Source organism: Pteropus vampyrus, unplaced genomic scaffold (assembly GCF_000151845.1).
Source record: "Pteropus vampyrus isolate Shadow unplaced genomic scaffold, Pvam_2.0 Scaffold348, whole genome shotgun sequence".
Lineage (NCBI taxonomy): Eukaryota > Metazoa > Chordata > Mammalia > Chiroptera > Pteropodidae > Pteropus > Pteropus vampyrus.
Window position 1 is genome coordinate 1,440,944 of NW_011889129.1, and position 22,252 is coordinate 1,463,195.

General features: G+C 43.3%; 1 protein-coding gene across 1 annotated transcript; it reads left to right on the top strand.

Annotated features, from left to right (window-relative positions):
* The first annotated feature begins 93 nt into the window (after positions 1-93).
* On the top strand, positions 94-20,611 carry HIF1AN (hypoxia inducible factor 1 alpha subunit inhibitor). The gene is made up of 9 exons (XM_011378846.2): positions 94-263; positions 3,937-4,155; positions 4,448-4,698; positions 6,598-6,746; positions 8,488-8,633; positions 9,438-9,544; positions 9,934-9,997; positions 10,236-10,346; positions 11,199-20,611. Exons 2-9 carry the CDS (start codon positions 3,979-3,981, stop codon positions 11,241-11,243), a joined length of 1,050 nt encoding a protein of 349 aa, XP_011377148.1. The 5' UTR covers positions 94-263; positions 3,937-3,978; the 3' UTR covers positions 11,244-20,611.
* The last annotated feature ends 1,641 nt before the right edge of the window (positions 20,612-22,252 follow it).

Sequence of the window (22,252 nt, forward strand, 5' to 3'; positions counted from 1 at the left end):
GTAAAGAAAAGTCTTAAGAGTTCAACCGAGCAGGACTTAAACGGTGTTGGGAAGCCAGAGGAGAGATGAACGGATGGTTTGAGGCAGAGAAGGAAAGGAAGAAAGGGAGAAAAACCAAGCATGGTCACTGCTTTGATATTTCAGATTGCTGTGTCTCTTTTCTCGCTCAGTTGACTTAGACGCATCGGAGATAATGAAGACTCGGAACCTGAGCATCTTAGATGGATAGCTGACCCACCTCTTGCTGGAGCAGTACAGATAAAGTGAGCCTGCGTTAATCTCTGCCTGCTTGCCTTTTCTCTCTCCTTCACTAGCACTTAGTCTTTTCATCCCCCAATGTGATCATTCTTCAGATTCAGCCCTGGTCTTGCTTATTCTTGTTCTTTTTTCCAAATTCGTTGATCTCTTTCACTTAGACGCGCAGTGCAACACACAAATCGACCTCAAATTGTCTCCTTAGTTTCAGTCCGTGTTTACATACCAATGTCCCAGTCACCTCAAACCAACAAATGTAAAATAAATCCTATCACCAAAGGCAGGTTTCGGAAGTGTCTGATTTGCTAGCACTCGGATAAATACATTTCAAACCAGAACACAATTAACAAAAACTAGCTGACTTAAGAATGGGGGACGTTATTATATTTGCATATGAATGTTTTCCTCTTATTTACACAAGTGGGATTTGCACATATTTCCAGGAACTTTTAGGGTAATGACTGTTTTGGAGCAGAATCCATTATTATAGACACTTCCCCAGTGTACATCAGAGCAATAAAAAGTGATATAAACTATTCCATATATAAATTTTGGGGAGAACTACTTCACAACAACTTGCCTTCTTGTAAATGACTGTCACTAGTTGATGTTCAGGATAATTGAACATTCCGCATTCAATTAATAGCAAACCCTGATCTAATTTGGATCAAAAACAATTGATGTTTTAAGATGTAATTCACATACCAGAAAATTCACCCCTTTAAAGTGTAAAATAAAGTCATTTTTTAGTATATTTACAAAGTTGTACAGTTATCACCACTGTCGAATTCTAAAAATTTTCATCACTCCCAAAAGAAACCCCATCTTCATTAGCATATATCCCCTACAACCACTAATCTATTTTCTGTCTCTATGGATTTGCCTATTCTGGACATTTTATGTAAATGGAATCACAATATGTGGCATTTTGTGTCTGATTTCACTTACCATAATGTTTTCAAGATTTGTCCATGTTGTAGCATGTATCAGTTCTTCATTCCTTTTTATGGCCAAATAATATTTCATTATATGGATATATGCCATTTTAATCCTCATAGACACTTGGGTTATTTCCACTTTTGACTATTATGAATAATGCTTCTGTAAACATCCTTGTGTAAAATAGGGTAATTCTGTTTAACTTTCTGCGGAACTACAAAACTGTTTTTCAAAGTATAGCTGCACCATTTTACATTTCTGCTGGCAGTATATGAGTCATTCAATTCCTCCACATTCTCAACAACACTTGTTATTGCCTGTCTTTTTTATTATAGCCATGCTAGTGGATATCGATGTTATCTCATTGTGGTTTTGATTTGCATTACGCTTATGACAAAAGATGTTGAGCATCTTTTAATGTGCTTATTGGTCATTTGTGTATCTTCTTTGGAGAAATGTCTATTCAAGTCCTTTGTTCATTTCTTAATTGGGTTGTCTTTTTTTCATTGAGTTGTAAGAGTTTATGTATTCTAGGTATAAGTCCTCTATCAGATACATGATTTGTAAATATTTTCTCCCATTCTGTGTATTGTTTTTTCACTTCCTTGATAGTGTCCTTTGGGACTTCATTTTAATCCTGAAAGGTGTTGGGGTTTGTCAAAAGCTTTCTCTGTGTCTATTGAGATGAGCATGTGTTTTTTTTCCCTTCTATTAATATTGTTAATTTTTGGATGTTGAACCAACCTTGCATTCCTATAATAAGTCCCACTTTGTTGTGGTACATAATCTTTTTATATGGTGCTGGATTTGGTTTGCTAGTATTTTGTAGAGGATTTTTGCATCTATAGTTATAAGGGATATTGGTCTGTAATTTCCTTTTCTTGTGATGTCTTTGTCTCATTTTGGTATCAGGGTCATGCTGAATTCACAGAATGAGTTATGAAGTGTTCCCTCTTCTATTTTTTGGAAGAGTTTGTGAAGGATTGGTGTCAATACTTTTCATCAGTGTATCCATCTGATTCTGGACTTTTCTTTGTGGAACATTTTAAATTCCTAATTCAATCTTTTCACTTGTTACAAGTCTATTAAGATTTCCTATTTCTTCTTAAATCAGTTATGATAGTTTGTGCTTTTCTAGGAATTTGTCCATTTCAGCTAGATTATCTAATTTTTTGGCATACAAATGTGTGTATATAGTATTCCTTTATATGCCTTTTCATTTATGCAAAACCAGTAGCAATATCCCTTTCTTCATTCCTGATTTTAGTCATATGAGTATTCTCAGTATAATTTTTAAATTCCCAAGGTTGCATATTAATATATTCTTGTAAAAATTCAAACATTGCAGATAAAACTAAAGCCTCAATTGCTACCCTCAGCCCCACACCCTCCTCAGAGGTAACTCCACTATCAGTTTGGTATAGCATAGTTATTATGTAGCATAATTACATAGTTAAGCCAGTATATTAGTTTTCTATTGCTGCATAACAAATTACCATAAATTTAACAGCCTGAAATAACACCAATTAATTACCTTACATTTTCCATTAGTCAGGAGTTCAGGTATGTGTTAGCTGAGTCTCAGCTCAGGGTCTCACCAGGCTGATATCAAGGTATTGGTTGGGGCTGCTATTTCATCTGAGGCTTTGTGTCTTTTCCCAAGCTGAGTGGTTGTTGGCAAAATTCAGTTCCTTGTAGTTGTAGGACTAAGGTCCCTGCTTTCTTGCTGGCTGTCAAACAAGAGCCTTTCTTAGTTTTTAGAGCCTACCTGCTGTTCTCTGCTACATAGTAGTTAGCTCCTTAAAGGCCAGTGGGAGAGCTTTTATGGTTTCAGTTCTCTCTGACTTCTGTCTCTGACCTCTAGATCCAGATTTAAAGAGCTAGATCATGCCTATCCAGAGTAAATCTCCCTTTTGATGAACTCAAAGTGAACTGATTGGGGACCTTAATTACATGTTTGTCATATAATATAACCTCATTGCAGAAACGATACCCTATCATATTCATAAGTCCTGCTCTCATTCAAGGGAAGAGACTTATACAGGGCATGCATGCCATGGGATGGAAATCTTTGTATCCATCTTAGAATTTGGCCTTCAACAGCCAGCCATAAGAACTGTGTAAGTAAACAATAGTGGTAATTGATAGGGCCTTTTATAACCAATATAAATTGTTTGAAAATGTAGTATGTTCATGGTTGGCAAGTAATAATGACATTAGTTCCATGGCAATGGGACTTTCCTATCTTCAAGTAGGAAAGATGGTAACACAGGCAGAAAAATCACATGACGCTAAACAAAAGAAAACCATCTTTGGTTTTAAAAGAATTCAGTTTGCCATATATCTTTTGCCTAGGCCGTCAGAGCAACCTTTGCCCAACATCAATCTGACAATTGCTTTTCCTTCTAACTTCTTTAGGTAGGTCAAGAATTTGCTTCTCTCCCCATCCATTAGTGTAAAGTTTAATGCTCCACTAAACTTGCCCCTTTCTTTGCTTTTTGTGTAGGACTGGGCACAATGAGGCGGCAGTAATGTTTTGTGACTTGGTTAACCAGGTGATTACCCCTTTTTAGTGGGACTAACGTCTGGCCCAGGTCTTCGGGGGTGGAGCCTAGGGTGTAGAGCTGTAGGTCACCATTAGGAGGAGTTCCCACAAACCTCGGCTCCGTGTTTTTAGTGCTTCTGGACCGCTCTTTCTCGCAGCCCATCTCTATGGTTTGTGTTGTGTTTTATCCGGAATAGGCGGAGTTTCCGGTTCCGGTGGGGCCGTCCCTAGCGGCGGTGATGGAGGCTACGGCGGCGGAGGCTGCGGCCTCAGGCTCTGGAGAACCCCGGGAAGAGGCTGAAGCCCCCGGCCCCGCCTGGGATGAGTCCCAACTGCGCAGTTATAGCTTCCCGACTCGGCCTATCCCGCGTCTGAGTCAGAGCGATCCCCGGGCAGAGGAGCTTATCGAGAATGAGGTAGGGGGCGGGGCCGCGTCCGAAGCGGGTGGGGGAGGGAGCAGGTTGAGAGGAGAGGTCAAAGGCAAACGGTGATAAAAGTGAGGAACTGGCAAGGCTGTGGACTAGGGTCTGAGGGTAGCTTGAGAGGGAAGCGATTAATTACCTTAAATCGATAAATGGGATTTGAGGGGCTCGTGTTGGTTAACAGGAGAAATTATTCTCAAGTTGGGTAGTGGTTGGAATCATGGGACAGGAATCCACCAGCTTCTTGGGACAGCTTCATTTGTTTTCACCTGGTGTTTTTGCTTAGGAGCCTGTGGTGCTAACAGATACAAATCTTGTGTATCCTGCCCTGAAATGGGACCTTGAATACCTGCAAGAGAATATTGGCAACGGAGACTTCTCTGTGTACAGTGCCAGTACCCATAAGTTCTTGTACTATGATGAGAAGAAGATGGCTAATTTTCAGAACTTTAAGCCAAGGTCTAACAGGGAGGAAATGAAATTCTATGAGTTCGTTGAGAAACTGCAGGATATACAGCAGCGAGGAGGGGAAGAGAGGTAAGTTCCCAGATGTTGGTTTTACATTGGCTCTAAAGCACTATTTTCCTTTCCTTGTGCTTGTTCAAGAACATAGAGTAGTTGGATGAGTTCTCTAGATTGAGGGAGGAGGGAATGATGAGACTTGAACCTTTCTGTGTCGTTTTCATAAAGTGAGAGCCGCAGTTGCCTAAAAGGACCGGTCAGGTAGGTGAACAAAATGAGTGAAGCTGGGTAAAAACTATGATGAGGCTGAATGCATACAACCTTCAAAGTGAGAAGTCATTACTTAATTCACTTCCATTTGGGAGTGCAGTCTCAGGGTAGCCAGATATTCTGATTTTTGAAGAGAAGCCAGAAATCAGGATATTTAAGTAAAATCTTTCAGATTTTTAAATGTGAGCAGCAAATTCAGATTTTTAAAAATGCTGCAGGGTGCCAAACAAAAATGTCTCATTTGATTTATCCCCGAGACTGCCAGTTGCACCCTGTGTCCTAAGATATTAGGCTGGCTGGGGACAGTTCAAGCTGAAAAGTTGTGTAAATTGTTGTGATCCTGGGGCGAAGGATATCAGGATCTTCTAGTTTAGGGAAGACAAGATTAGATTGACATTGGGGGGGGTGGGCGGGGAGGAGGAGCAGGGGAAGGGTATTGATGTTCCATGTTGTACTAGTGATAGCAAACACAAGACACACATACACGAGAATGATTCTTTCTCTTTGCTTTTATCCCTATTTATGAGGACAGCCTCTTAGGTAGGTCTCAGACAGTATTCAGTCTCATACTATAACATTGCATCTGAGGAGTTGCTTTCACTAAGTACTTCATGGTGATTGACCATCTCCATCTCAAATTTGGTACCCAACCCTGGGCTTCTCTCTAGTCTCCTGCCTCAGTTCTCTTCCTGACTCCCTGTTATCAGTATACGGCTAAATTAATGCATTTGAAATATCTTTTTCCCATCTTCCTGACACTTAGTTGTCATAATGATAGAACTTTGACTAAAACAGTTTCTAAAATCTGAACCATGATTGATTTGTTATTTATATCTCATGAAGACTGGTTTACTTGAATCATCTCATACATTAATTTCTCAAAATTAACACAGCATGCATATATGTACATGCACACATACACACATCCAGTGTTCAGACAGATCAATTGAAGCAGTGCTGGTGGAGTGTAATTCCATTCAGTGAACATATGTGGGTCACCTGGAAGAGGCTGTGCTCTGACATCATCATTTTCACTTTGGGACCCAGATTGCCCCAGCAGCTACTATTTGAAACTTTGCAGTTGCTGTGGCAGAGGGAGAAGATGCAGTGGTAGTGTGTACTGGTTCTTAAAATTATAGTTTGGAAGCAACATAAGTCACTTCTGTGGACATTTCATTGGCCAAAGCAAGTTAAATAAGCAATCCTGGTTTCAAGGGGATACAGAAGAAAAATTTCCCACAATGAAGGGAACTAGTTCTGGGTGAACAGTAATATGATCTATCACAGTGGCCATTAAGGGCCATTGGGGATGTCTTGGGCCCTGAGAGTCTCTGCATCAAGGCTGATTCATCATTCTGAGGTCTGTGATAGGCTTTGAGGAGTCTGTGAAATTGTGTGAAAGTTCTGTGTATACCTGCATTTTTATAGGGAACCTTCCTTGGATTCTTAAAGGATTTATGCTGTGACCAGAAAAAATTAAGAATTACTTTTTTAAAATAAAAAATTTGGTATTGAACAGAGCTCAAAGAAGGATAAGTAAGGATTCAATTCTGTGAGAACCTGTGTTGGTTAAGATTCGTGTCACTGTAGCTCTTCTCTGTGGGACATGCTGTTGTGAGTTTGGGCTTAAGTTTCCAGATGTGGGGAGGCCCTGCCAAGGGACCATGTGTACATGCACTAATGGGGTCTTCTTGGGGAACATAGGTTGTATCTGCAGCAAACACTCAATGACACTGTGGGCAGGAAGATTGTCATGGACTTCTTGGGTTTTAACTGGAACTGGATTAATAAGCAACAGGGAAAGCGTGGCTGGGGACAGCTGACCTCCAATCTGCTGCTCATCGGCATGGAAGGTAAGAAATTTTTCAGAGAGCAGCATAGCTTGGAGTCATACAAACCTGGTTCCTAATCTGTGCCCACCATTTATTCACTCCATGACTTAGAGCAGTCACTTTCTCAAGCCTCAGTCTCCTCATCTGCAAAAGGAACACAGTATCCTACAGTTATGAAGATTAAATAAGAATGTATGTTAAGTCTTTAAGCTAGTTTCATGTACTCTAAAAAGAAAGTTTTTTCCCTTCAGTTGCTGTATGTGTATACTTAGATATTTCTGAAATACTGCTCTGTATTGGATCTGTCTGTATTCAGATTTTTATCTCAGTAGAAGGAGGAAAATTATTTTTTCAATATAAATTGAACCTTGTCTTCTGAATAGATAATACACGTACAGGGTTAAATTCAAAAGATATAAATAGATATGTAATGATAAATCTTCCACTCCTGTTTTCCAGCCTCCCAGTTCCCTGCACTGAAGGCACCTCATGTTATTCATTGTTTGTGTCTCTAGAGAATTTTATGCATACATAAACAAATATGTGAATATGTTCTTTTTTTTTTTTCTTTTTGAATAAAAGATTCCTTTAAATTCCAATCAGGAGGAAGAGCTTACTTATCAGCTAGGAACATTGTTTCATTTTTATTTTTATTTCTAGCACTAGCTCAGTGCCAGGCCCATACTTAGTAAGTGGTGAGTAAATTGGATTGAACAAGAAAGCAGAGTAATTATTCATTGTCATTCACCACTGGGCTCTGAAGTATCTTCTCCCCCTTTGATTGTTCTTTCTTCAGCTTCAGCTTAAAACTGCCCCTTTGAAGCCAGCTCCTGGTTCACCTGCCAGGAGCCAGTTCTGGTTTACCTGACTGCATTTTTCTGTTGCCTTTTTATCCTGTGGTGGAGTGCAAGGAAGCGAATCTGTCAGGTAGAGATGAAAGAGCAAATCCCCTTTGAGGATGCACAGGAACTCTCAGCACTTAAGAAAGCAGCTGTCTTGGCTCACCTTGGTGGACCTGGGGAATTTTCTAAATGCCATGGCCTGTAGAGTGCCCTTCAGCTCTCAAGGATTACACAAAGGATAAATAACAGACGTGGCCTCAGTTATAAAGAGTAGATGGAGCATACACACACAAGGGCAGAACTAATTCAGGATGGCATTTGAAATAATTTGTCTTATCTAGATTATACAGCACTCTTTAGAAATTTGATATGCTTCCTCCTGTGAGAATCAATAGTTCCAGTGTTGCTCTAAGAAGTGTTGCATCCCATAGGTGTGTCAAAGTGGGAGGAAAGGTTGAGAATCTTGAGCTCCAAAAGAGCTACCCAAAGCAAGTACATACTTAGGCAACTTAAATGACCATTTATCCTTGACAAATAAGATCACGCATGCATTGTTGATACCATTCATTTCAGTTGTTTCTAACTCTTGTTTTGCTGCCATTGAATTCTTGCCATAGTCAACAAGAGTATAATTATATATTACTTTGCTAGACTTGTGGGTATAATTTTGATGTGCCGTTGCTTCCAGTAAGGAAAGCATTTAAGCCATCACTTAAGAAAGTCTACTTTGCTAATTGATTCTGAGTCCTAATCACGAGTCTTATTTCTGGTTAAAAGTATAACACCTAATTTGCTGAGTCGTAATTGCCATCTCCTTGATTCTACTTGAAATTTTGATTAGGAATCCTGAGCTGAGAGGGCAGGATGGGTTTCTTTCTAGCACTGGGCCCTGTTCTAAGAAAATGCCTTTCTTTCTACAGGAAATGTGACACCTGCTCATTATGACGAGCAACAGAACTTCTTTGCTCAGATAAAGGGCTACAAGCGATGCATTTTATTCCCTCCGGATCAGTTTGAGTGCCTCTACCCATATCCTGTTCATCACCCATGTGACAGACAGAGCCAGGTGAGTTCGTGTGATCCGAGGAGGGCATAGAACTCTTTGGGGAGCCAAGGCTGGAATGTCTTCCCCCTTTCCCTATGGTGGTATGCCAGGTTTGGACAAACTTGGAGGATAATTTCACAATGTAGCTCATTTATTCCAGGCCCCTGTGGTAGTCCCCAGATGTTTATAAGTATGAATACCACCATAGAGCTGATTCTAGAGATGATGCTGATGGAGTTTGATTGGGTTCCAAGTTCATGGAACAAAATGTGTATGTCTCCATTGGATTAAATAATTGTTGTTTTCTTTTGTTGTGGATGCAACTTTTTGATGAAAAGAAGGGCAAATAGCACTGAGATATGTTACTTAATGTCTTCTCTGGATCCAAGCGGGGTATATGGTTGACTTTGTGGCCAACCAGAGAATTCTGTTTCTTTTTCGAGGTGAAAGTTGCCTAGCTACTACATGTAGGAGTGTTGGCTGGTTTGAATATATCTTTAGGAAAAAGTTTGTGAAGGTTGGGTGAAGGATGAGTCCTCATTCCTCATCTGCCGGCCATGAGTAAGGTTTCTAACCTGAAAGCTATGATGATTGGCTTCTAACCTCAGGAGCACTGAGGCCTCGGATTCTTTTTCACTCAACATTTAAGTATGGTCTGTCTTACATCATTCTCAGAGAGTGTATGTATGTTTAATATGTGTTGTGTCTTCTGCTGGATATAAATTCTGAAGACATTTTTGAAACTTTTTTTTTTGACTACCAGAGTAACTAGCACATAAAAATTTGGTGATGTTTTTTTTTTTTTCTTTCTCTTGAACCTCTCAGGTGGACTTTGACAATCCTGACTACGAGAGGTTCCCCAATTTCCAGAATGTGGTTGGTTATGAAACAGTGGTTGGCCCTGGCGATGTTCTTTACATCCCAATGTACTGGTGAGGAGGTGGCTGGGACTGGGGTTCTTGGGAGCTTACTTTTCCAGTCCCTGGAAAGCCTTATTTGTGTCCCTTCTGAGTTGTGGCAGGATTGGCCTTATGTTATCTACAGGAAGGTTGGCATATCCAGATGTGAGCATACTGAACATGGGGGAAATGATAGCCCTGTCTCCTCAGGTCCAAACTGGTCCCAGAGGTTCTAGGCTGGAGAAACTGTTCTTGGTTCTTTGGTATTTAGAGATCAAATACATTGCCTCAAGCCTCAGGGTGTGTTTGCCTGAATGAGCAAAGATACTGTCTTCATTGTTTCCCTTAGCTGAACTCTAATTATTCATTCTTTTCTCTGAAGAGTATTGGTGGCAAACAGTAGCCTATTTATTTTCTTGCAGGTGGCATCACATAGAGTCATTACTAAATGGGGGGATTACCATCACTGTGAACTTCTGGTATAAGGTGAATATGTTTTGTTTTTTTTTTTCCTAGATGGGACTGGGGTGAGGTAGGTGTAATAAATTATTTGGAGGCAGGGTGGGGAGGTTGGCTATCTTTGGAAGTGATTCCCAGGTCTTTGGGGGAGATGAAGAAGGATGGGCTTGAACTGTGTTTCTAAGAAGGGAGGATGGTACTCGGAATAGGGGGTGACACAAGCCTTCTGTTAAAGGCATTTCCTGAGCTGCTGCTTCCTTTGCAGGGGGCCCCCACCCCTAAGAGAATTGAATATCCTCTCAAAGCCCATCAGAAAGTGGCCATAATGAGAAACATTGAGAAGATGCTTGGAGAGGCCTTGGGGAATCCACAAGAGGTATGTGGCTGCCCCAAGGTGGCACTCTTATAGTTCATTGGGCAGTGACCAGGGAAAGTCAGGATTGGTGTCACATTTTCCATAGCACCTGTGTTTCAGTATCTGGTGTCTTCATACAGGTTATGGGTATGTTCAGAAAATCCTCGTTTTCTGGTGAGAGCTGGATTTGACTGGCGGATCAATTATATTCTATTCCATGCTAGTGGTAATGTCCCCCATGGGGCTTATGTGCCAGTTAGGGACCCCTGAAGGGATTATTCTGGAATGAGACGCGAGCAATAAAGCATCTCCTCACACTCTCCTAGCTGTGCCAAGGCTGCTCTAGGTAATATTGAGGCCCCGCTTCCCACACAGGTGTACCAATGCCCCATCAAGTAAATGGGGAAGGTTTGTATTTATAACACTCTTGCCTCCATCCTGTGGATAGCATCAGCATCTAGACGACCTGTGGGGTTTGGAGATGGCACTAGCCCCAGTTGCAGGTGACCTTTTCAGGATATAGAGGCATGTAACATTCCTAAGACACATTTATGAAACATTCAGACAAACACTTTTGAGTGTTTGGGGATTATTAATTATTAGCTCCATTGACTTGTCTGTCAATTTGGTGCTGCTTATAGATATAGGGTATTGTGAGAGGGAAGATAATAAAAGATGGACCCAGAGTAGAGGGCAATGTCCCAAAATACTGGGTTCATCTCCAGGAAGAGAATTGGTTAGAGGGTTTACAAGATTGAATGAAAGCCTAATCTCTGCCTTTGGCTGAATATCGAATGTCTCCAGAAACACCCCCGTCCGGCTCCAGGATCAGGGAATAGGCAGTTCTGACTGGCTCCTCATGTCTCTTCACAGGTGGGGCCCTTGTTGAACACAATGATCAAGGGCCGCTACAACTAGCCTGCCAGGAGTCGAGGCCTCCTGCCAGGTGACTGCTAGCCCGTCCACACCGCTTCATTGATGAGGACAGGAGACTCCAAGCATTAGTATTGCACGCAGCACTTAATGGACTGGACTCTTGCCATGGCCCTGGAGGCAGGTGTTTGGGGCAAGGCAGGGTGGTTGGCACTCCACTCCCATTTGGAGGGACTTCTTACCCTTGCCTCTGTGCCCCAACACCTTCCCTCTCTGCCCCACCTAAAGTCCTGCATTCAGTGTGTGGAGTCCCAGCTTTTGGATGTCATCATATCTGTGTGTCAGTCTGTCAACCTCAAGATGTGTGTGCATGTTACGTGCATGCACACGCATGTGTGTATCTTTCTTGGGCCCTCCTGGGTCAGGACGCCACTTCTGGCTCTCAGCCCTATTTCCTGCAACTGCTCAGTGCCTCAGTCTGAGAGAGGAGACACTCTTGGATGCCCACTACATCTGGGCTGTAGGGCCAGAGCTATCCTGATCCTTAGGTCAGTCAGCCTCTTTTCTGGTTTCACAGAGTCAGGTTCTAGGCTGGGTGGGGATGGCTCCTGCGACTATAATGGGAGAGTGAGAGGGAGGCTTCCCTTCAAGAGCCTAGAGAGCATCCTATGAAAGAGAATTAGACAGGGTTCCAACTTGGACCTTCTTGCTCAAGCCATATATAGAAAAGAGCCTTGGGACCCAAGAACCAAGGACTGTGCGTAAGTTCCAAATTTCAGACACACATAGCTTCTCTCTTTCAGCACCAGCTCTTGATCCCTGTGCCGAGTACTAAGGGAGTCCTAGCAGTGGCTTCCCTGGGTTCAAGAGGTGCAAGCTTCTGTGTGGATGTGTGTGTGCGCGCGTGTGTTCACACTGGCCTGCCTCTGCTTACCAAGTTTCTCTACTGCTTAACCTTGTCCAGTGGGACATACAGTGGAAACCCCAGGGCAGTACTGCCTGATCTAACCTAAAGCTTTTAAACTCAGTTTTAGCCATTGGATGTTGGTCAGCTTTCACTGCAACCTGCCTGAGGCTGATGCTAGAGCCTCCAGGTCCTGCGACTCTCCTGCCCAGGGCACATTCTCTACGCCTGTGGAGCTTTCCGGCTGAGTAGACAAAATGGGGTCAAGCTTAGGTAGCTAACTCGTTGTGTGTCATCCACCTCACAGCAAGGACAAAAATGTTGCCTTGTTTCTTAAAGCTAGCGCCTCTGTCAGACCCCATGCTAATGTTCCACAAATACCCTCAAAAGTTGGGGCAACAGGTGGAGCAGAAGTGGCATTTCCTTTTCGTTCCATAGTTACTCATGGGAACCCCGTTTAGGGCTGCAGCTTACAGCTGGGCAGCTGTACACTGCACAACTTGAAGGGCCATCATTCACATTTATTCAGTGGAAGTGGGCCCCTAGAATTGGGCAATGTGGTGGCCCTGTGTTTTGTCACCTCCACTCCCATCTCCATGCCCCTTCCCTGGAAGGAAAGAGGAGTTGGAGTCTCTGGGTTTGTTTTTCCTTTTTTTTTTTTTTTTTTTTGGCCAAAGGTTTACTTCCAGTGTCTGAGCTATGGCTCCTACCTCCAGAGCTCAGTTTACAGTCACAGTGCACTGATGGACTGAGAGGACGTGTGTAGGTGTGTGCACCTGTGTGTGTGTGTTTTGGGGAGGGGTGTTTATTTTAGTACCCCGTTCTGGGGTTCTCTGATGCAGTGCGAGTGTGCAAACATGGTACCTTCTCAACTGTAGTTCTTTCAAATATAGCCAATGCTGGAAATGTGATTGCAGTGATGTCCATCCCTCCATCTCTTTTGGGAAAAAAGAGCACACAAAGAGAAAAGGCAGATGGAGGATAAACTTGACCACAGCCACACTGTGAAAGATAGTAGATTGTTTTCCTTCTCAGCAGGCCTGCATTCCTGGCTCAGCCCACAGAGATGTGGGTGATGTGCAGCAGGGAGGTGTGTGCTTTTTAGCTGGTCCTTGCTGGGTCGTGTGCTGACACAAGTCTGACCTATGGTGACCAAGGGGCAGGCACCTTCACAGGATTGGTTCTGATGCTTGAGTACCATAATAGTGACCCCTGATTATTAGACACCTAAGACGGGTGTAGTGCTTTTATCTTTGTTCTTCACTATCCTACAAGGTAGGTATTCTCATTTTATAGCTGAAGAAATGGGCTCAGAGAGATTGATTAATGGCAATTAGGATTCGAATCTAGTGCTGTTTAGCTACAAACCCCCTGCTGTTCCTTTTCCACCAAAGTTTGTTGACTCTTACCTCCTCCCTTGTATGTCTATTCTCAGATCTCACCTTTCTGGGCAATGTCTAGTGTTGGTTGGCACGCTTAGCCCAAGAAGGTGCAGTGCGTAGTGAATGCTCTTGGTTCCAGCCAAAGACATCTGGGAAAAACTGCCAGGAAGCCATATTATGAGTTAAGAGTTCTGGAAGGAGCTATGGGGAGGGGAGACCTAGTTCTGGATCCCATTGTGTTACTAGTGTGTCCTTGAATAGGTCCCATAACTTCTCCCACCATGCTTCTGCATTGATAGAATTGAAGATCTAGTTCTAGATGATCACCAAGAAGCTTGATTCATGTTCTGCTGCCTCCTTTTCCCCCAAGGAAGAGATCATGGCTCTTCCCTTCACTTACCTGGATTAGGGCCATTCAGGCTCAAATTCTACTTGGGGTGGAAAAAACATTTCTGCGTTGGTACTTACCCCTGTTGTGGAAGCAGGCACCAAGGGAAGGTGGGGGTCGGGGCCTCTATGGAGGTCAGCCATGATGCAGGATCCCATTTTTTTACACCAGCAGGTACAGAGAAAACTACTCTTCTGTGAAGTCAAATATTTGTTGGGGGGCTGGAGTTCGGGGTGGGAGGAGGGGCTGTTCTGGGCATCAGTTGAGCAGATGCCCAGGATGCCTGGGGGAGACCAGCTTCCCCTACAAATCAGAGCTCTAAATTGCAAGGTTTTTACCAACGTGAACAGTTGGGGGAAGTCGTCTGCTCTCATTTGCGTAATGGTTTCTGTCACTGGTGATTAGACACAGGATGAAGGAAAAGAAATTTGACAATTAGGAATGAGCGATCATTAATCTGAATCTGTTAGGAGACTGAGAGAGGAAGGATCCTTATCAATGGCCCAGCCCAGTGTTGGGAGACCTTCTCTCTGCCCCCTAGAGACTTAGGTTACCGACACTTTCATTGTTCCCACAAACAGGCTGAGCTGGTCTTTCTTAAGAAAGACTAGGTGGACCCATTCCCCAGCCTGAGGTTGCTACAGGAACAGACTGCTACAGGCAGGAACCAACAATGGGATAGAGAGATGGGTGTCAAATAGAAGCCTGGGGCAAAGGATAGTTTGGACAGTGTTTCCTGTTTGCAAAAAAATGTTTTTATAATCAACGCTCCAGATACCCCACCTGTGACAAATATTTGTTACATTCCAGCACTGCAGGATGTGGAGAAATCCTCCAGGAGCTTCTTAGTTGGAGAGTAAACTACATAAAATAACTAGAGGTTATGAAGCCATGTATTGTGTACCCTGTGAGGATAAGATTAGACACTCAAGGGAGGAAGTAGAGAGCGGGGAGCTCTTCCTCCAGGATCCGCTCAGCCTTGGGCTCCCAATGGAAGGACTCTTCACTCTGGGCCTCCCAGCAACATTGATTTTCTTTTTCCCCCCACAGTGCAGCTGTAGTTATTTGGAGGGCATTGAGGCTCCTACCCCAGTGTTAAGAGCAGATATTAAGATGCTGAGAAGCCCAACTTAAAACTTCTCCAGGTCTATGTTCCTCTCCTCCCTCCTCTCTCTTCAAACTTCAAGGACAATATTAATTTGAACCAGTATTCCCCAGTTTTGTGACTCGTATTTGGTGAGTTTCTTAGACTAGAGGTTCCCGACAAGTGTTGGGGGGCAGTATGGCAGTATGCTGGTTCTTTGTCTTCTCTCAGAATGTGAACTTCCTGGATGGGGCTGTCTCACTCCCTTTGGTAAGTTTTCTATCTCTGGGTCTTTGACCCTTCAAAATTCAATGCAGAGGTTGGTAGGGCTGCAGGAAATGGCTTTCAGTGACCAGTTTTACCCAAACGGTGGATGCTGAGATGCACCTGTAAGTGCCTCATGGGGTTCCAGAGGCTCTGGTCTGGCTTGATTTCAGCCCTTGGCCTCGAGTCCCTGCCCACATCTCTGGTGTCCTTGCAAACTGCCTGCTCTAAAGAGATGTCCCAACTTACCTTTCCAGAGCTCCCCATTTCTCCTGCTCAGCCTCCCCCTGCGCAGGCGCTCTAGCAGCCCTTTCACCAGGGTCTTTTTTCCTAAACAGTTACCCTTTCATCAGAAGCTCCAGAATGCTAAGTGTTTCCATGGACTTTATAGCTCCCTCTCCCCGGGGTCATCGCGGTTAATCTTAGTCCCTTTTCTTTTTTGACTTTGATAGTTTATTAATTGAAGGTTAGTCCATTTGTTCTATGTGTGCTCTGTCCTCTTGTCATTCTTTAGTCTGTTCCATACATCCCGGTTTAGCTTTTCTAACCCTGGTGGCCCTTTCCGCTAGGCTGCAGCCAGCTTTGTTTAATCCTCACCAGTCTTGGGATCCTCAGAACCCTGCTGAACACTTTTCGTATATTTCTAGGGGAAGAAGCTGCAGATGTTAGCAGCCTTGAGGCCCAGGGGCCTGTTATCATTGAGGCCTCCAGAGATGTGTGAGGGGAGGGTACCTAGAGAGTCATGAACATTGGAGAACCAGTGAGGGGGTATTGGGCAGGAGACTCCCCAGGAGTGGCACCTGGCAAGCCAGAGTAGAAGAACTGAAGTTTGTTTCCATCTAAATGCATCTGTGTGCCTTAGGGTCCAGCAGTTAGGGGATGGTGGGCATTTTGTAAATGTCTCCTAATTTCTCTCAGGTGTTTTTGGCCATGCTCCAAGTCACCAGGTTGAGTTTACCTCTGCATTTCTGCATTTGCTGGAAGGAAACAGCATATTGAGTAGTCATATCAGGAGTGGAGACCTACAGTGAGCGAGGCCCTAGAAGCCTGGGCAGCAGGAGAAAGGGACCCAGTGGTCAGCTTGTTCCCAGGCTGTCTCTTCACTCCTCCAAGTGTTTAAGTACAATAGCTGATTATGGGCCTTTTTCCCCACCTAAAATCTGGTCTTTAGGTAATATTTTGGGGTGGAGAATTTCTTTCTAACTTCCAATGAGAAACATTCTAGCATAGTGTTTATGAGCATGGATTTTGGAGTCAAATGTCTTTAGTTCAGATTTCTAGCATCGCTGCTTACCAGCTGGGTTTGACATTGATTGACTTAACCTGTCAGCCTCAGTTTCCTCAAGGGTAATGATATGTGTGGGAGGAAAGGGGTTGTTGAAAATATCTACCTCGGGGTGGTTGGATTAACTGAAACAATGTAAAGCTTTAGCACAGTGCCTGGCAAGCACTTAATAAATGGCCTGCTGGTAGTGGCGGTTATATTTTTTATGTGACTTATTCAGAAACTTGATTTTAGTGATTTCTAAGCAGATCTCCAGTGACTCTCCCTCTCAAGAAAAGCATGGGGAAGAATAAGGAAAATACCTTGGAGAAACCCATACTGAGCTGGGGGCAAAAGGCGCCTTGATACCTAAACTTGTCCTAGAGGGAAGGAAACGGAAATGTCGGGGCTCTTCTGCCTGGTCAGCCAGACTTTACTGCTCTTCATACCAGCCTGGAGCTAGGGCGAGAAGCTCTCTTTACACTGTGTCAGGGGCGAGGGCAGCTGAATGAGTTCCCACCACACCTGGAGAAGCTATTGCCAACAACTTCACACTGTGAGACACTGCAGCCATCAAATCGGGCCCCCTTCGTTCAATTAGATTCTCTGCCAGTCAGTGTATTTATATGTATTTTAAGATTGTTCTAGGACAGAGGGGCATTCAAAAAAATATGAGACTGGGATCTTAATAACTACCATTTGTGGAGTGCCCCGGAGCATTTCTGGAAGACCCTGTGCTTGTTCCAACCCATGTGCTCTCAGTTCAGTGGGGGCAATAAGCACGCAATTAGCATTACACAGGCACAAAGGAAAGCACCTGACAAGCTCAGGTATTCACCATAGGCTTCCTGCAGGGAGTAACGTACTTTAAGCTGAACCTAGAAGGTAACCAGGGGTTAGGGAGTGGTAAAAGGCATAAATTTCTCCTTTGAGTTCTGTCAGTCCCAGAACAAACTCTCCTTCGTGTTTAAGGGTTTTGTTAATCATTCCTGGGAAAGAGCTAGGTGATGGACCTCAAAAAGAAGAAAGCCCTTTGGTTAGTCACAGAATCTTTGAAAATCATTTTGGTTGCTGGGCCAGATTTGTCTTGGAGTAGATGGACTTGCTCATTTGTGGTGCCTACACTGCCCCCTTCCTCAGAAGACTGGCCTCTGGGGCCATCTGATACCTTACTTGGAGGAGATGCCGGACCCAGTTAACTCGGACCTCGGCCCAAGGTATATTCTGGCTGCCTTGAATTCTCAGCTTCTTCCATACTGATCTCTTAGGTTCTGCCCTAATCTCCGCTGCTTCCCTCTTCCCCACTATGAACCAGTCCTTTCTGCAGTCCCCCTCTAGCCATATACATCCTCTTTCCTCTGACCATGATCCTTAGTCCCATGGGTGAAGAAGACCCCTCTTTAGCTTGCACTAAGCCATTTCTGGACTGCAGGCCATTCTGTAGTCAGCTTGCATTTACCTCTTCGCTTCTAGATTTCTTTGGCCCTAGAAAATTTTGCTATATTTTATTTTATTTGCTTAAAACCTATTCACTTGGTGGTGAGGTCAGTCCTGCCCTTCAAGGAAGTTCTGCTCCTTAACCCAAAATCTAAGCTACATCTAGCTTAGGTTTTTTACCTCGAGTATATAGTATAGAATGCAATATAGGTAGTGGTTGAGAATGAGAGCTTTATATAGCTGCCTTTGCATTCTAGATCTGTCATTCTATGTGACCTTGGGCAAATGGCTACCTGAAACTCAACTTCACATGTATGGGTATAATAGTACCTACCTTGTCAGGGTCACATGAAATAAAGTATGTTAAGAAAGGCTTAGCAGAGTAACTTCCATATCAGTCATCACTGGCTTCCAGTGGTCCCAACCTTTCTCTCTTTCAAAGCCTCTACCTCTCCAAGCTTTCTGACTTAAGTTCCTGCTTCTAGTCTTAGGGCGAGTCTAGTTGTCAGCTTATAAACAGAGCAGAGGTGTGAGCATAAACTTTCCTGTTCAAGTTATCAGTCTCTACCCTTACTTAGGGACCTCTGACTCAAGGACAAGTTCAAACCACCTTTACTGGGAAATGGTGTTCGATAATTTCTATAATATTAAAAATCCCTGAAACAGGTCTTGAGCAGAAGCAGAGCCCTAGGCTCTAGGTTACCACCTAATCCCCAGAAGAACAAAGGGTGTCTGTGGAGGACACAGTGTGGCTGAGTGGAAAGAACACAAGGTTCAGGGGCAGTGAACCTACATGTGAACCTCAGATGTATTTTTCATAGGCTGGGTGATTGGGGCCATATTGGTCTGTCTATGCTTCAGTCCCTTCATCTTTAAAATTGGTTAATAGCACTGCTACCTTCCATACAGGGTTAATAGGATGAGATATGTGAAAATGCTGTCTAAAATGAACACCATATGTTTGTTGTTGGGTGGGGGTTTAGGAGAACTTTTCCATAGTGAGTGGGTCACAAGAGTTGCAGGAGTTCACAGATTTGCTCATCCTGTATTTTTAACAGGAAGTAGTAAAGCAGCATTTCCCTGTTCTTTCCACCAAAACCCTGTTCTTTCACTCAGCCAATATTTGACTAGTAAGGATTTTGTTTTGATTTAAGAAGGAAAAGCAGTGTGGTGAGAAAGGGTATACGTTTTGGAGTTATATGGACTAGGTTTGAATCTTGGTTTAACTGATAAGATGACTTATCTCTGAGCTTTGATTTCTCAACAGATCCCCTCATGTGGCTATTGGGAATGAATAAGACATCAAGTGAAACAACCCAGTGCCTAGGGCCTACCTAGTAAGTGTCCAATAAACGTTAATTCCCTTTCTTTCATTTCTGTTCCCCCTAGAAAGCATCCAGTTTACCCAGTATAAAGGGGACTCAGTTGTCCACACCTTAATGTAAACAAGTAGTATCAGATTTCCCTTTTGTAAGGTGAGATCAGTTGCCCTAAAAGAATTGGAGTGTGAGGGTGATGAGAAGAATCATGGAGAAGGAGGCAGAAGTCTGCAATATTGGTGAGGAAGTAGGGATCCTGTGGTCATCTAGTTGACATGGGGGTGGGTGAAGAAAGGATGATGAAAAAAGAAAAAAAGGTGGGTGCTGAGTGCTAGAGGGTGAAGCCAATCAAGGGGGAGGGGCAGTGTGGAATGGAAGATGGGACTGTGAACTAAGGGCGAGGAGACCAGAGTTCTGCCGGAGAACCTCAGGAATTGTGACTACAAGTCAGAGTTGTGAGAGAAGGCCTGCACTCAACCAGCTGTCATTTCAATACCTGTAAGGGTGCGGTTCTCTCAGAAAGGAAGAATCTGGAAAGAAGGCAGAAATCATTAAGACAGAAAGACTTCTGAGTGTTTTCAGGGCCAAGGCAATGTACCTCCCAATCAAGGTATATGGCAGCCTAGGTAAGGTTCTAGACTTCTGAGAAAATGCAGTTAGGTACTGAAGGGTATTAAACCCAAGCATATGAGCTGGGTGACCCCACCTCTTTAAGTAATGGAGGTTCTGTGATTGGGCCTTCACAGGCCGCAAATAGGATTTTCTAGATCCCTTCTTGGAATCCAGTCTGTGGCCTAAACCTTCTTTCTGGCTGCTTTGCAACCTCAACCATCCGAGAAGGCAACCTCCAAAATATGTGGGGCAGCATCACTTGTTTCCTTGATAGGTAAGCATCTTTAATACAGGAGGACTTAGACTGAGGGATCGACATATTTAAGAACATCAAACCTACAGCATTGCTGTGTGTGCTTTACAGTTTGTATCTTAAATCCTTGACGTGGAAGAGAATTTGCTTCTAAGTTTGACAGGTTGACCTTGTAATGTCAACTAAAGAGTGCCGAGTATTTCGACTTGAATTTTAAGTTGAAATCTTGCTAAGTTCCTGTATAGTTTTAGAACACTTAAATGATTTAAGATGTGCTGTATTTATAAACTTAATTTATTGGAGATATAGTAATTAAGTACTTGGGAAGGTTTGTTTTAGATAAATGAAGTCCTTAAGGAAATCAAACATTAACCTTATATTAAATCAAACTCCTTTGTTTTATAAGCAAAATAATAAGGTTTGTAGAAATTGAACTTAAAAGCTTAGACAAGAACTAGGATTTTGAATATGTAACTTTGAAAATTGAATATAACTTTTAAAACCAATGTGATTTCTGGGTAATTATTTCTATACAGAAAAGTAACCCTCATGGATATCAAAAAAATCACAGGGAAACTAAATGTAGTGTTACCACAAACCCAGGTGTCTTAGCTCTCGAAGTATCAGGCAACTGGCAGCAGTTAAGATGGCAGCCTACAGACATGTTTTTGAAAGCTTTTTAATTCGTTGGCAACATTTAAGATAAACTTTCATCTAAAATAAAAAAAAAAAAAGATTTCTGGCTTATTTGGAAAAGCAGAAGATCTGGCAACAATAAAATCACATTTCCCATATGCCTACAGTTCGCTGGAGGCTAACAGCTGCTATCCCTGTGGTCATATTCCTTCCAGCTTGCCATAGTCACCACTCCTCGTTTTGGTACTTTATACCTGGTTTGTATCACTTCTGTGACTTGTCTGACTTAAATAGATTTTTGAGTGTGTGACTCCTGAACTAGAAGTTCCCTGGGTTCCTAATGGCTGGTTTATAGTCTGGGATGAGAGCTCAGGAAAAGTGCAGGCTCTGCCCTCCTCTTTATTTTTATCGTCCCTACTTTAGCCAGGCTGTCTTTTTCCATCTGACCTGGGCCCAGGACTGGTTTCAGCCCCTACAGGAGATACATTAGAAATTTCCAGGCTCAGACTTATCTGTGTTTGCTGCTCTTGTCTGTGACCAGACCTTTCTAAGTCTTCTCTTGCCCAGTTTGCCTCAGCTCTAACTTCATGTCTCAGTTCCCGTGAACTTCCCGATCACCTTGTAATTTGACCACAGCTTCACTTTGGTGTGTCAGGGCTCCCAGGCTCCGTCTTTATTAAGCTTCCATACCTGAGTATACCTGATTTCTCAGGCGTGGTTGTGAATCTTCTGACTGACTCCCAAACCCCGACCCCATCTCTACCAACACTGCTTACTGTCCGGGCAGTGTAGTTACTCAGCTGAGGGATGGAAGATTGCTGAAGGTTCAGGAGACATGGGAGGTGAGGTTGGAAGTATTTGGATTTTTGGAGATATAAGCCAAGCACAGTTTAAGGAGGCAGCTAGTAGAAGGTGGTTTAGGTGAGGGAGGCCACCACACATATTTGTAGGCAGAGAAGAAGGTTGTAGGAAAGAGAATTTTAAGTATGAGAATAAGGTCTCAGAGAAGGCACTGGGGTGATGGGATAGGAAATAGTAAAGTCGATTACACCCAGGGAGGTCCTAAAACTCAGAAACATCTTACACCTCAAGAGATGCAGGAGGGGGCACCGTTGGAAGTCTATAATCTCCTGAAGGTATGGTTAAATAATGATGCTTGAGGTTTAGAGAGTAAAAAGAGGGCATGGCCTTGACGTTGGGGCTACAGCCTAGGGCAGGAGAAATTTCTGGCAGTGCAGCTGACAGCCTCTCACAATATCTGTAGATTTAGCAGAAACATCTGAACCAAATGCTCACGAAGCTTGGTGAAGAGCCATACTCAGTGAGGGTTGATAAATGGATCCATGTCAGCCTAGACTAGAGAGAAGTCTCCAGAATTATGCCTTAGGGCTCAGTCTGGGCCTGTGTCCTGTCTGACATTTTTATTGACAACTGACCAAGACAGCAGGCTCATCAAGTTTGCAGGTAATAGAGCTAGGAGGGGCAGCTAGTACTTTGCATGAAAGAGGATT